Source organism: Silene latifolia, chromosome 5 (genome assembly GCF_048544455.1).
Source record: "Silene latifolia isolate original U9 population chromosome 5, ASM4854445v1, whole genome shotgun sequence".
In the NCBI taxonomy this organism is placed as follows: Eukaryota; Viridiplantae; Streptophyta; class Magnoliopsida; order Caryophyllales; family Caryophyllaceae; genus Silene; species Silene latifolia.
Window position 1 is genome coordinate 19,609,966 of NC_133530.1, and position 12,382 is coordinate 19,622,347.

The 12,382-nt window shown below is 35.5% G+C and overlaps 1 protein-coding gene across 2 annotated transcripts; it reads right to left on the reverse strand.

The window, feature by feature from the left end:
• Positions 1–869: 869 nt before the first annotated feature.
• On the reverse strand, positions 870–7,980 carry LOC141656987 (glycerophosphodiester phosphodiesterase GDPDL3-like). Of its 2 annotated transcripts, XM_074464085.1 has the most exons (10): positions 7,838–7,856; positions 7,608–7,799; positions 5,889–6,182; positions 5,564–5,679; positions 4,919–5,420; positions 4,157–4,195; positions 3,783–4,067; positions 2,980–3,122; positions 1,900–2,380; positions 870–1,611 (listed from the first exon to the last, which is right to left on the reverse strand). In XM_074464085.1, exons 2-10 carry the CDS (start codon positions 7,756–7,758, stop codon positions 1,313–1,315), a joined length of 2,310 nt encoding a protein of 769 aa, XP_074320186.1. In that variant the 5' UTR covers positions 7,759–7,799; positions 7,838–7,856; the 3' UTR covers positions 870–1,312. The 2 variants fall into 2 exon arrangements, with proteins under 2 accessions (XP_074320186.1, XP_074320185.1); XM_074464084.1 differs by having other exon boundaries at positions 7,608–7,980.
• Between the last annotated feature and the right edge of the window lie 4,402 nt (positions 7,981–12,382).

The following is a 12,382-nucleotide window of genomic DNA, read 5'->3' on the forward strand; positions in this document are numbered from 1 at the left end:
ACAACCCCGTGCTACCATAGAGTACTACACAGAATTGGCACAGCTTAGCACGGCAGCCATGGCTCGTGAGCCGTGCCTAGGCACAGCCTCGTCGGGGCACGACACGCTCAAAATACAAAGAAATTGGATTAAGGTGGAGGAATTGTTAAGGCACGCTCAAGCACGGTACGGCACGACACGCATGAGTCGCGGACCATGCTTGGGTCACCATTTTCATTTGACTGGCATGACATGGCATAAATCCCACATTCATGGGCCTGGGCCGTGCCATTTTCTTTTCCGTGCACGGTGAACCAGCACTTCCATCTCTACTGCTGATCAAGGGAATGAGAGTGAATAGTTTAGGTCATTTTTTTTTGTTCGTCCTCTACCGTCTAATAATTCATTCAATGGTTCGAGACCGATTACCATAAGTTGAATAGCTAGTCTTGCTTGTGACGGGATTAAAAAGGGAGAGGGAATAAGGTGGGGCACCCCACATGTGCTTCTCACTCACCTCTCAATGGGCATATTGTGACAGGAAACGGTATCCGTCACAAGCTTGTGACAGATACCGCCCGTCTTCAATGAGATTTTGTGTAGGTTGAAACCAACATAGGTAATAGAAATAAATTGTACACCCTAATCCCTATCACCCAAAAAAAGTGTTAGTTGGGATTAATTTATACCTCCGTTATAAATTAATTTATAATCTCATTAAAGTATAATGAGATTAATTGGGGAAATAGATCTTCAATTTCACAGTTCTTTATTCTTATTCTAATTTTTTCTGAACATCAAAAGTCTCTTCTTCATATATATTTATGACATTTCTACTTCTTTAGTTTCACCACTGTTTATTTCAAAAGATTTTTATTTAGATAATCCAGTGACACCCAATCACTTCCGTTCATATATAAATAAATAGATTTATAACATACAGTCCATCCTACAGGGACATGATTAGTCACATTCAATACCAATTAATTGCCTCGTACTAGATAAATGATTTAAAGAATCAAAGAGAATGCAAGTAAATACAACAATGACTCACTAGTTAGCAAGCGACCCGGTTTTTAACAATGAAGACGGTGAGTAGTCCTCTGGTGTAGCCACTAGCTAGCCAGACTGCCCGCTACAGCCTTCATGCGCAATTTCTTTACTTACAGCCTTGCCCTAAATCCGGTCCAAAGCCACATTTGAATAGCTCAATATGAGGACGTAAATAATCATGTTCCCGCAAGATGAACGATTGATCAGGGATGGATGACGGATTAGTACAAACAAATCAATTAAGTCAGTCGGAAAAAAGGGTAACTAAATGATCACAAGTTCACAACATTAGGCAACCTGCCAGAATGATTGGCAGTACAGATAACAGTGTGGACGAGGCAATCTGGATTTGTTGGCCTGCAGATGATTTTGGGGCTTCTGCTATGGAAGTTGGTGCGGACGAATCATTTTTGGCGGCGACAGCGGGTAAAGGCGACTCTGAAATATCAGCATCATTGAGAAGTGGGTTAGGAGCCTCAGCTGGGGGCATTTGATCCGGAGCTACCAGGTTGATGAGTTGAGCAGGCTGAACCGGGCTCATGTACATTGGTGTGGTTTTCATTTTCAAACAGAGATTTTCTGCAAGATTACCAGAACAAAAGAGGATGAGAGAAAGAGGACCTGAAAACTAATTCAAAAGGCATTGAACATTTGAACATGCATCAGCAACAAACCAACAAGGGGTTAGTGCCAAAATGATTGAACAGGTAAACAAAATTAAACCGAACGAATGAAGAATGGATTATACTGCAGAAGGTTCGAGTCTACTAGTCTGACAGTTCCTCAAAATTCTTGTTGAGAACATTTAGCCTCAACAAAGTATAGTGTAATATTTGTTTAAAGTTTTTATGTCAGAGTGAGACTTACTCCTGTAATCAGTAGCAGTTTTTGGAAAATCGGTAATAACTCCGTCTACGCCAGCCGCCAAGACATAAGAAGTGATCTCGACAGTCGGGTCGGAAAAGAAGTCGTAAGCTATATCCACAAACTCATTTCTGAGAATTTGAACGTACACCGGCATCTTGAATGACTGTATATGTGGCACAACATCGGTCAAACCCAGGAGAAATCCCGTATTTGTGGGGTAAACAGACTCCTTGTTGACAACCACGGAATCAGCAAAGGTCTTGATATCTGCTATTGTATCATTGGGGGCATCACGTATTGCCTCATCAACTTCGTAAACAAGCTCATATTTCTTTCCCTTCAACGCCTTCAAAACAGCGCTGTTTGAGGACTGGATCATAACCTTTTTAGCGGTGGTGCCATTATATCCAGCTTTTTCCAATGCACCCAGTACTGCATCAGTGACACTAAGGCTTTGGTTTGCGGCTAGGTATTTTGCATTCTGCATAGATAATCATATTGAGATTTCATATATTTTCACCTTCATTTATACGTAGACCATGAAAAGAACGCTTTAAGATCCTTTCAAAGGCGTTAGAATCAGATAAAAAACTAATAAAAAGCAACTCCTACGAAGGCATTGCGATACAGCGGACTTTTACCCGTAGCTTTTCAATTACTGAGAAACGTATTTCCAAGTACTCCGTACATGACTTATTCAGTGTCAAATAACAAAGGTTGATCTGTAAGCATGCATGTATGAGATAAACTCAAGCCTAAATACTCAGATCATGAAACTATTAAATGCCTGCAAAAATTGCATCTAAATGTCAAGATTTTCGGACAACATCAGATATCTATGTTGCTTTTCATAACTGACACTTAGCACCATCCTAAATCTTTGTAGTTTGTAGTATGTAGCCCTTTGGTAGCGTTCCCCCATAGAGCTCAACAATCCGACAATAAGCTGACATACAATTATACAAAGACGCAAGTACAACTACCAGTGTTATACAGGCATGCTAATACCCCAAATGATGAAGAGGAAATCATAATTTTCAGAAGGAAAAAACTTAACAATAGGTACTTAGGAGCACTCACCTCTATCTTGATCAAAACACCAGAAAGCGAAGACGCATTTTTAGCAAGGTTCAAGAAGTCTTCTAAGGAAATGAGCTTCCCAGCATTCTTAAATTTTGGATTCCTCACCAAAAAAGACTCTGTGAATGGGCTATATATCACGGCTGCATATCAAGGCCAAAAGAAGTCAATGCTTGCTTGATTAAGAAACTCAAAGCTTACTTGATTAAAAAAATGTCACACAGTCAGCTACTCTAAGATAGAGAAGGGCAAAGGCCTGGCATGGCATGGCAGTGGTCCTGTCAACAACAGCGGTTTTATATTTTATTCAGAACGACGGGCATGTAGTTCTTAATGTCAGCAACGGCAATTGGAAGATGATATTGTGCCATGAGTGCAAGAGAAGAAGAGAAAGGCGAGTGAGAGAGGGGAAAAAATAGGGAAAGGGGAGGAGCAGAGGTGGCAGAAAAACAGACAAAGAAGGCGGAGTTTTAGGGTTGGCCTGATACCATGAAGGAGGTTGAACTGTTGCCTCACATTATCTATCACAGATGTCAGCAATTGATCAAAGGTGCTTTTCTCAAGACACCATGGAAACAGAACTTCTTGATGAAATGCCGGTATTAATTTTCGTAGAATGTAGATGAGGACAACATTTTAAACGTAGTACGAGTAACATTTTTGGGTGCTAAATCCAAAGTCGAAAGGGAAATCTATATGAATTGGTCTTAAATATGAGATCAACTCATAAAGATATAACCCTATAATCATAAAAGACATGATGATAAATTAAACAAGTTTGTTCAAGCACCAGAGCCACTTACGTGTCAAGCTTTGAATATCTTCCCAGCTGAGGCTAAATGAAAATATTCCTTGATTCGGCTGAATCTCGCTAACAGTTGATAGCAGATTCCTAAAGGGAGTTTGGATAACCGATGTGCTGTTCATGAGATTGACAGAACTCAAGCAAAAAGGTGTACCATCCTTCGACATTTGGACAGGACAATCAATTACATCTGCCCCATCTGATATAGCTTTTGTGTATGATATGTCGGTACAACCAGGGTAATCTCCACTTGCCCCGAAATGTGATATAACCAAGGGTTTTTCTGCAAGAGAATAGATTACAGTAAAAAAGTTATTAGCAATGAGAAGTTCTTCTACGAGAGTACAAGTTGTAAAGAGTAAAAAGGCTCACTTTCTGCTGTTGCACTGCTGCCAATATGAGCAAAGCAATCTGCACAAAGATGAGAGAATGGTCAGCATAGAACAGGCATTAGAAAATTTAAGGTACTAAATATAATAACAACACACGAAAGGACTCAGTTATGCCAGAAAGTTGACTCAAAAAGCACGAGTCATAAGACACGCATGAAGTGAAGCCCTGAAAAGCTATTCCCTCAACAGCTGAAGAAACTGGAAAATTCTTCTTTCCTCAACTTTTAACGATTTACAACCTTGAAAATGCTCAATTCTCTTATTTTACTAACATTACACAGCTTGTGTAACAATTTGACATGATTATATTCTACCACAAGCCACATTAGGATTATGATTTATGAATCTATCCTAAATTGGAGCTCTTGGTCTATATATAACATGATGAGTCATAAGAAAACTTCTGTCGAATTATGGTCCACGCAGATCCCATAGTTCGTTGCTATGAAAGAAACAAAGTGATGGCTACTTTTGTTCTTTGGTAGCCAGTAGCCACAACAAAATTTAAATAAAAAAATTATCATAAAAAAATGCCATCTCATGTTCCTTTTCAGGGGCTGAATTGTAAATATTTGGTGATTGCAAAAAGTTCTGGTAGGATCCATTAAACTAGATATATTGTCAAGCAACACCATTTTAGGGAAAAGAAGACTCTAGAGGTGTACCATTTTATATGATAAAAATTAGTTAGATGGTAACCATTTAACAATTTGCTATGAAGCACCAAAAATAGAATATATACCTCTGGCTGCCGATGATGTCAACGGGAAGTCAGTGAGCATACCATCAACTGAGAATTCATTATTGTCAATGAAATTAAGATACTCAGTAACTGCGTTGTAACTGTAATTGTAGGCAATTACATTGTCATTTGCAAAGTCTGAAGCATAAACTTCAAGCCCATTCTTATGAGCATCTGCCACAAGAGAAGTATGAGGTAGCAGATATGTGGTAGCATCAACAGGCCATATGTAAGTCTTTGGGACAAGGATTCCGGACGCAAAGCTCTTAATAAACGTGAGGTTCTTCAAGAGAGAACCATAAGTTTGGTTGGTTGAAACTTCCGTAGCCTCTTGGTCAAGAAAGCGGAAAATCAATTTTGTTTTTGTCGCTCTGAATGGCCTTGCCATTTGTCGTAGAAAGGCAATCTCGGGGGATGAAATATGACTAATGATCACAGTCTTGGCAGCACTGATGACATAACTTCTCATGCTCAACTTATGTTGACTGTAGAAAGCATCATGCTGTAGAAAATATAATTTTTTTAGTGATGAACCATTTTAAAGAGTTTTGAGCCAAAAAAAAAATGCCAGCTTTAGAACATGTCTGACCGCTCTAAAATAATGTGATTGATGGCAATATCTTGAGTGCTAGGGTAAAGACGTACCTCAACATTTAACCAAAAGCCAGCGGGTTTATTTTGCGTAAAGACATCTTCCACTGTCTGAATTTGAAACAGACTACCATCAAAATTAGGAGGGCGAGAAAAAAGTCCTTGAGTTACTGCATCAATTGAAAAGATAATTCAGTATTGGCTATGAAGACCTCAAGAGCCGCTCTCCCGAGTCTCCCCACAGAATTCCTTACAGCAATTAAATTAGATGTTGCCAGATAGATAGTTAGATGTTGTCAGATAGATTGATAAATACAGGATTTTCATCGATGGTCAAGCAATTAATTGTAAGCATAAACAGTGCATTATCTTGACTTACAATAGACGGATTGAAGCTCTTTGAGAGTGAAATCAATAGGGAAGTATCCACTCTTTTTAACGCCATTAACAATATAGCTGTTCACTTTTTTTGGGTAAGCCATATCCACATTAGAGCCATTATTCAGCATGAGAGTAGGGAAGCAAATCCCAGACCCATCTTTAGTGAGCTGCACATCACACCACAATACCAAGTCCGACACACTAGTCATCACAGCCATGTTGTAGGCATAGGAACTGGAATCAGGAAACAAGCCTGAGAATCCACCACGAGCTACAACTAGAGGCGAAGACCCTGCAAAACCAGAATTTAGTTTATTTAGAGCAAACATCTAACCAAAACATTCTGATGGAGCAGTACTGTTTTTGAACATGGAGAAAATATCTGAAACATAATACTCCGTAAGTGCGTAACCAATAGCAATCAGATCAACGGCAGATAAGTAGTGCTAAGCACAAGTATGATGACATTAGAGCATCAACATTACAACTTTATTGTTCGGATAATTATTCCCTCAATATAAATGATTGGCAAACGTGAAACTAAATTACTATACATTCTTGTTGCACTGCGCCGATGAAACTATGAGAAATCTCCACTTTGGTGCCGTGAGGTTTAACAAATTACACTTAGGTGACTAGTAGTACGGCATACCCAAATATTCATTTAATTTAGTGAACGAGTAACTTTGTGCGCAAACCAACTTAGCCCGACTCTTCAATTTAGCTCGCTTACTCGTGTGCAACACTCACACTCTGACATATTATGATATACTTCAACGCTTCATTTTAAGCCAAAACACGAGGATTTTCACAAATAGTAGAGACCTTCATTTGTATACGTACCCGAAACATAAAAAATCCCTAGAGGCAACAATTGTAACAACTTCAGACCTAACTTTATAGAATTCTCACAAACTAAAATAACAAATATACTAGAAAAGTCAATGAACACTACTGTTATGATTCAGCAAATACTTCAAATAAAGATAATAACAAGTCCCAATCAGACTTAAGGATCCACAACTATGATTATTTTTGGACTTGTAATGTTTCTAAAATAGCTCCAAGAACAAGTCAACAAACCAAACTTACACTAGCCCACAACTATCAACCATCAAATATAGTTCCAATAACACACTAATGTTCCTAAATTAAGTAAAATAAGCTCAATCCTGCACAATCCCACTTCACAAAATCCAAAACCAACTTCAGATCTTGCATAAAACCAGCATAACCGAAGAGGTTTTAGCCTAGTGGTTAAGACGGAGGTATCGTGTTAAAATTAAACTACCCATCAAAGATAAACACAGCAAAACCCAAAACTAGCTCATACCCACTTCCTAAAATCAAATTTTACACAAACCAATCTCCCAAATCAATTCAAAACAACAAAAAAATCCATTTTCAAAATCCTCAAACTTAAACTACCCATCAAACAAAACCACAACAAAAGCAAAATCTAGCTCATACCCACTTCATAAAATCAAAATTAATTCATACCCATCTCTCAAATCAATGCAGAAATCAACTAAAACAGATAAAAATTCCAACTTTATAACTAAATTTACACAAATTCTTGGTTAAGACAGTCCTAAGTTAAGACGGCACTCACAACCGATTTAAAAAGGCAATAACAAAAGAAGGGTTATGAAATGTCTTAACTTAAGACGGTCTTAAGCAAGACCTACTCGAAAACAAAGAAAGATCAAAACTTTACCATCCAATGTTTGCCATTTAGGAGATTTAGAAGCAGCATTCTGAGCTGCAACTGAAGTAAAACCTGAAAACTGAAGTAATACCAGTAGAAACACTGCAATAACATTATTAGCTAGATTGTGAGCTTCCATGGCTGAAAATTTGAGTGACATTAATGGAAGCTGTTACTTGTTAGTGATTATAATTTGAAGGAAATAATAATAATAATAATAATATAATAATAATAATAATAATAATAATAATAATAATAATTAGCGATGAATAAGGAGAATAATGTGAAGTGGGATTCGGTGGAGTTTGTCTGAAAATGAGGAGGATGACAAAGTCCAGAAATGAGAGAGAAACTTTGATTTAGGAAAGGACAGACTTGTGTGATTTACTTTACAGGTGGGCATGGTTTTATACCCCCAATCCCAATTTCTTTTTTTTCTCAATCAATTTGGTTTTGTTTATTCTAGCAAGTCGGAATCCGTTCTGGTCAATAGTTATCGGTTTTAAGTTTCTCATATAGAATTCGAATAAGGATAATTATTATTGAATTGAGAGGATACTAAATTATTTATAAAAGTAATGATTGTAAATGTATTGTAAAATGTTGATTACAATATTACATGTTCTAAAATATTGACGGGATATATATTTAAACGTTAAGTTTAGGATAAAAGAGCTAATGATTTTGTTGTGTTAGTTGTATTAGGTGTTGATCGTAATAGTTATGGTTATATTGTTGACTTTGTTATTGAAATAACTCTTTTCCCATTATAAAAAGAAAATACTATGTAGATAAACGAGTTATTTAGATTGGATATTCATTGTTTAATTGTTTAATTGTTTAATTGAAATTTGGTATCCTCATATGTGTTACAGCCCACAAGGGTGAGTTACTTTTTTAATAGTAATTTACTTAGAGTTAGTTTTAATCAAAATTATGATTTCTTTTAAAATTTTGAATCAATCATCTAAAGTATGTTATTCTATTTTAATTCGTCCATTTTATTTGATGTAAGCAAATTATAAGGACAAATGTTCTTGATAGAACTCAAACTCAAATTACAAATAACAACCTTTGTAACTTTACCAGCTAAATATTTGCTGTCATTTATTTAAATTTGTTCATTCTAGATACAATCACTCTCAAATTTGAAATTCTAACTATTCTTTGCACATTTTATGTTCATATCAATTTTGTATCTAGTCCATTCAAAATAGGTCAATTTCGTGTAGCAACTAAGATTTTATTTTTCTTCTTTCTATTTAGCAAAAACAACAAAGTGTATAGTTGTATGATTTCTAAAAGGAAAATGAAAGGGCGCCACCCGGTGACACTCAATTTGGGCGCCACCCTCTCACATGGGGTGAGTGGAGACCCATTCAATTAAAAAGGATTGTGAGAGGGTGACACCCAATTTGGGCGTCACCGGGTGGCGCCCTATCACTATCCTTTCTAAAAAGACAAATGTTCTAGTAGTATCACAATTCACGACATACATTTGAGAAAAAAAACGCCATTTTTTTTTAAGATGAATATAATTCGTCTTAAAATTATGGATTATGATAAATATAATCCACTGGGTTGTATTTAAGCAACTATAAAAGAAATAAATACTCCCTCTATTTTTCTATATATAACTTTCTCACATTTCGAGACACACATTTCTCTCTCCAATATCTCTCAAATTATATGCTTAAATATAGTCATATGTATACTCATATGAAAGAGTTTTTCATAAGGAATTTCATGGTATAATTTTTATAATTTTTTACCAAATATATTTTTGTAAATATTAAAGTCAAAGGCTCGCCTCGAAAAAGCAAAACGTCATATATTAAAAAATGGAGGGAGTAGTTATTATATGCATTAGTTGCATTGTTTTATGTGTAATTTACTCTCTAATTTTTAAATTAATGCCAAATATAAAAGGATATTAAATGTTTAAATACAACCCAATGGGTTGTATTTATCATTTCCCTAAAATTATTTAGACAAAATAATATTCCGTATTTCACCTGCATAAATAGGATAAGCGATTTTGCTAATTTTTAGACATTATATTTGGTCTTTTACTATCCTATCTTACTTAACTCATTTTAAAATTTAAGCAAAATATTATCGTCTTCACTCAGAAAATGGTTGTTGGAAATTGACAATTTTGTGTGCATTGTTATGAAATCTCGATAAACGCGTTTGGACAAATGATGAATGATAGAGATCGATAATGTGAGAGAAAGAGTGGCCTGACCAGTAGCTGGCAACCAGTTATTGACGGCTGGGTCGATAATTATAGGGACTTGAAATACTAACACCAAACACATTTTTCATTCATTCATACTTGGATTATTATCATTTTATGTGTAAAGTGGCGTGTAAGTAACACTATTGTATTTTTTTTATTATCCACACAACTGGGAGTAATATAATACGAGGAGTACAAAATTTTGTAAAATAATTTCTAAATTTATTGTTTCAATTATATTTTGACTTGGGCTTAGGCTTTTCGCTTAAGTTTTTAATATTCAGATGATTCTCGTATACAATAATGTTAAAAAAGTATTATAGTTGGTACTCCCTCCGTCCCGGTCAATTGTTATCTATTTCCATTTTGAGGTGTATCATTGAATTGTTATCTATTTCCATTTTTAGCAACCTTTTGTGGATCACATTTCATTGCATGTGGGGCAATGTAATTTGTGTGGTCCAAATTCATTCATAATTCTTTCCTTAATCTTTATGCCAAAAGCAATAGATAACAATTGACTGAGACGGAGGGAGTATTATTTTATAAACATTGTACTCCGTATACGCTAATAAGTTAATTAATATATTATGAGAAATTGATGTACAAACTCAGATACGGAGTATGTCATAATTAGTAAAATATTTTTAACGATTTTTCTTTAATTAGCATATTAACGTGGGTTTTTAGGGCACATGTTAAAAAATTCAATGTATTATAAGTGTGTCAATTTATCAGTATATTACATTATTAAGTGGTCTTCGATTATAGGAAAATAATACATGCAGCCCTAAGGGCTGCATTTAAGGTAATTAAAAAGGAAAGAAAAACTTAAATTAAGCATTAATGACATCAATTTACGCGTAATTGTGTCATAAATTCCTAATTTAATTCCATTTTGGGAAGTAATTTAGTTCTTAAATACAGCCCTAAAGACTGTATTTATCATTACTGTTGATTATATTATGACTTTTAAATCAATTGTCCCATAAAACATGGAGTAATAAATGAAACATATGTCACATTTTGACTTTTGAATCTTCCTTTGTGTGCTTTCTAAAATCAGTTACATCCATCCATTTTAAACTTGTCACTTCCTGTTATTAGGTTGTTCATCTTTAATTAATGAGACCAATATAATTTTTAATGTCGTATTTTCTCGCAGTTTTTATTTTTCACCGCACTTTTTAATTCTCTTTATTTCATGTCCAATGACATGAAAAATAAGAATGAATGAATGGAGTGCAGAATATAAGATATGAATTGACTTCATACCTTGAACTAAAATTGGTTAAAGTGTCATAAGAACCGCACAGTCTCGGCTATAATATAATGTGTTAAACCTTTGTTGGGTGTTGGCCTTGAGTTTTGACATCTAAGACTTGGCTTGAAATCTATTTTATTGTAGCGATTGTTTACAAGTCCTAAGACCATCCTCAAGCAGTGGTCACGTTAACTAGGTCACGACCCGATTTTACTCTTAATCCTACCTTATTAACTTTGACCCATTTTCACCCTCCCAAGTAGAAGGTCGCGACCTAGGTCATCAACCCAATCATTTTCCATTTCACAACATTCCCAATCATACCCCACTATCATATTATATACTTTTATTTATTATTTTTTTATTGTTTAACCAATAAAAAGTATCCACCTAGAAGGTCACCAAGGTGGTCAATTTGCTCAACAATGGTCACAAATTGACCTTTTGATGCAAAATGTCACAAATTAACCATCAAAGGTCACCAATTATACTTGCTTAATTATGTCATTAGCATGACCAAGCAAGGTCATGACCTACCAATTGACCTTGCTTGGGCATGGTCTAAGGGATAAAGTGTGAATTGAGTCTTATAGATAAAATGTTACCCGATCTTAGAATCACAAAATCTCATTGAAGACGGCGATATCCGTCACAAGCTGAAGACGGATACCATTTCCTCTCACAAAATACCCATGAGAGGCAAGTGGGGAAGCACATGGGGATGCCCCACCTTGTCCCCTCTCCCTTTTTGTGAGAGGTCTTCAGCTTGTGACGGGATTAGCCCGTCACAAGCAAGACGCTTTGTCTTAGAATAAAGATAGCCTTTTTTTCATATTCTTAAATTTAAAATCATCACACACATATTTACTTGTTATGTCCCCTAACGTTCTTCATTTTTCCTAATTTACCGTTTATCTCTCTAAAACTTAAATATCGTTTAATTTGGATGTTTTCCTTGCATAATCCTCCCTCTTATTTTCGAACATCTTCCACATTTCCTAAAACGGTAAATTCACACAAAACTTCCACTTTCCTTATTTATCTATCTTTTGTGGTTACAATATCTTATGACCCCACATTCTCCCTTGTATTTTCATTTACATCCACATATCATTCTTCCACTAAATTCTACCCAAAAACAATTGTGAAAGAATATAGAGAATAGGAAGGCAGTTTAATTCTATTGTTTAATTTGACTATTTTTTCAATACAATGCATATTTCCTCCCATTGCATGTAGAGGACAAACACGGCTAAACAAGACATTTGTAAATCAAAC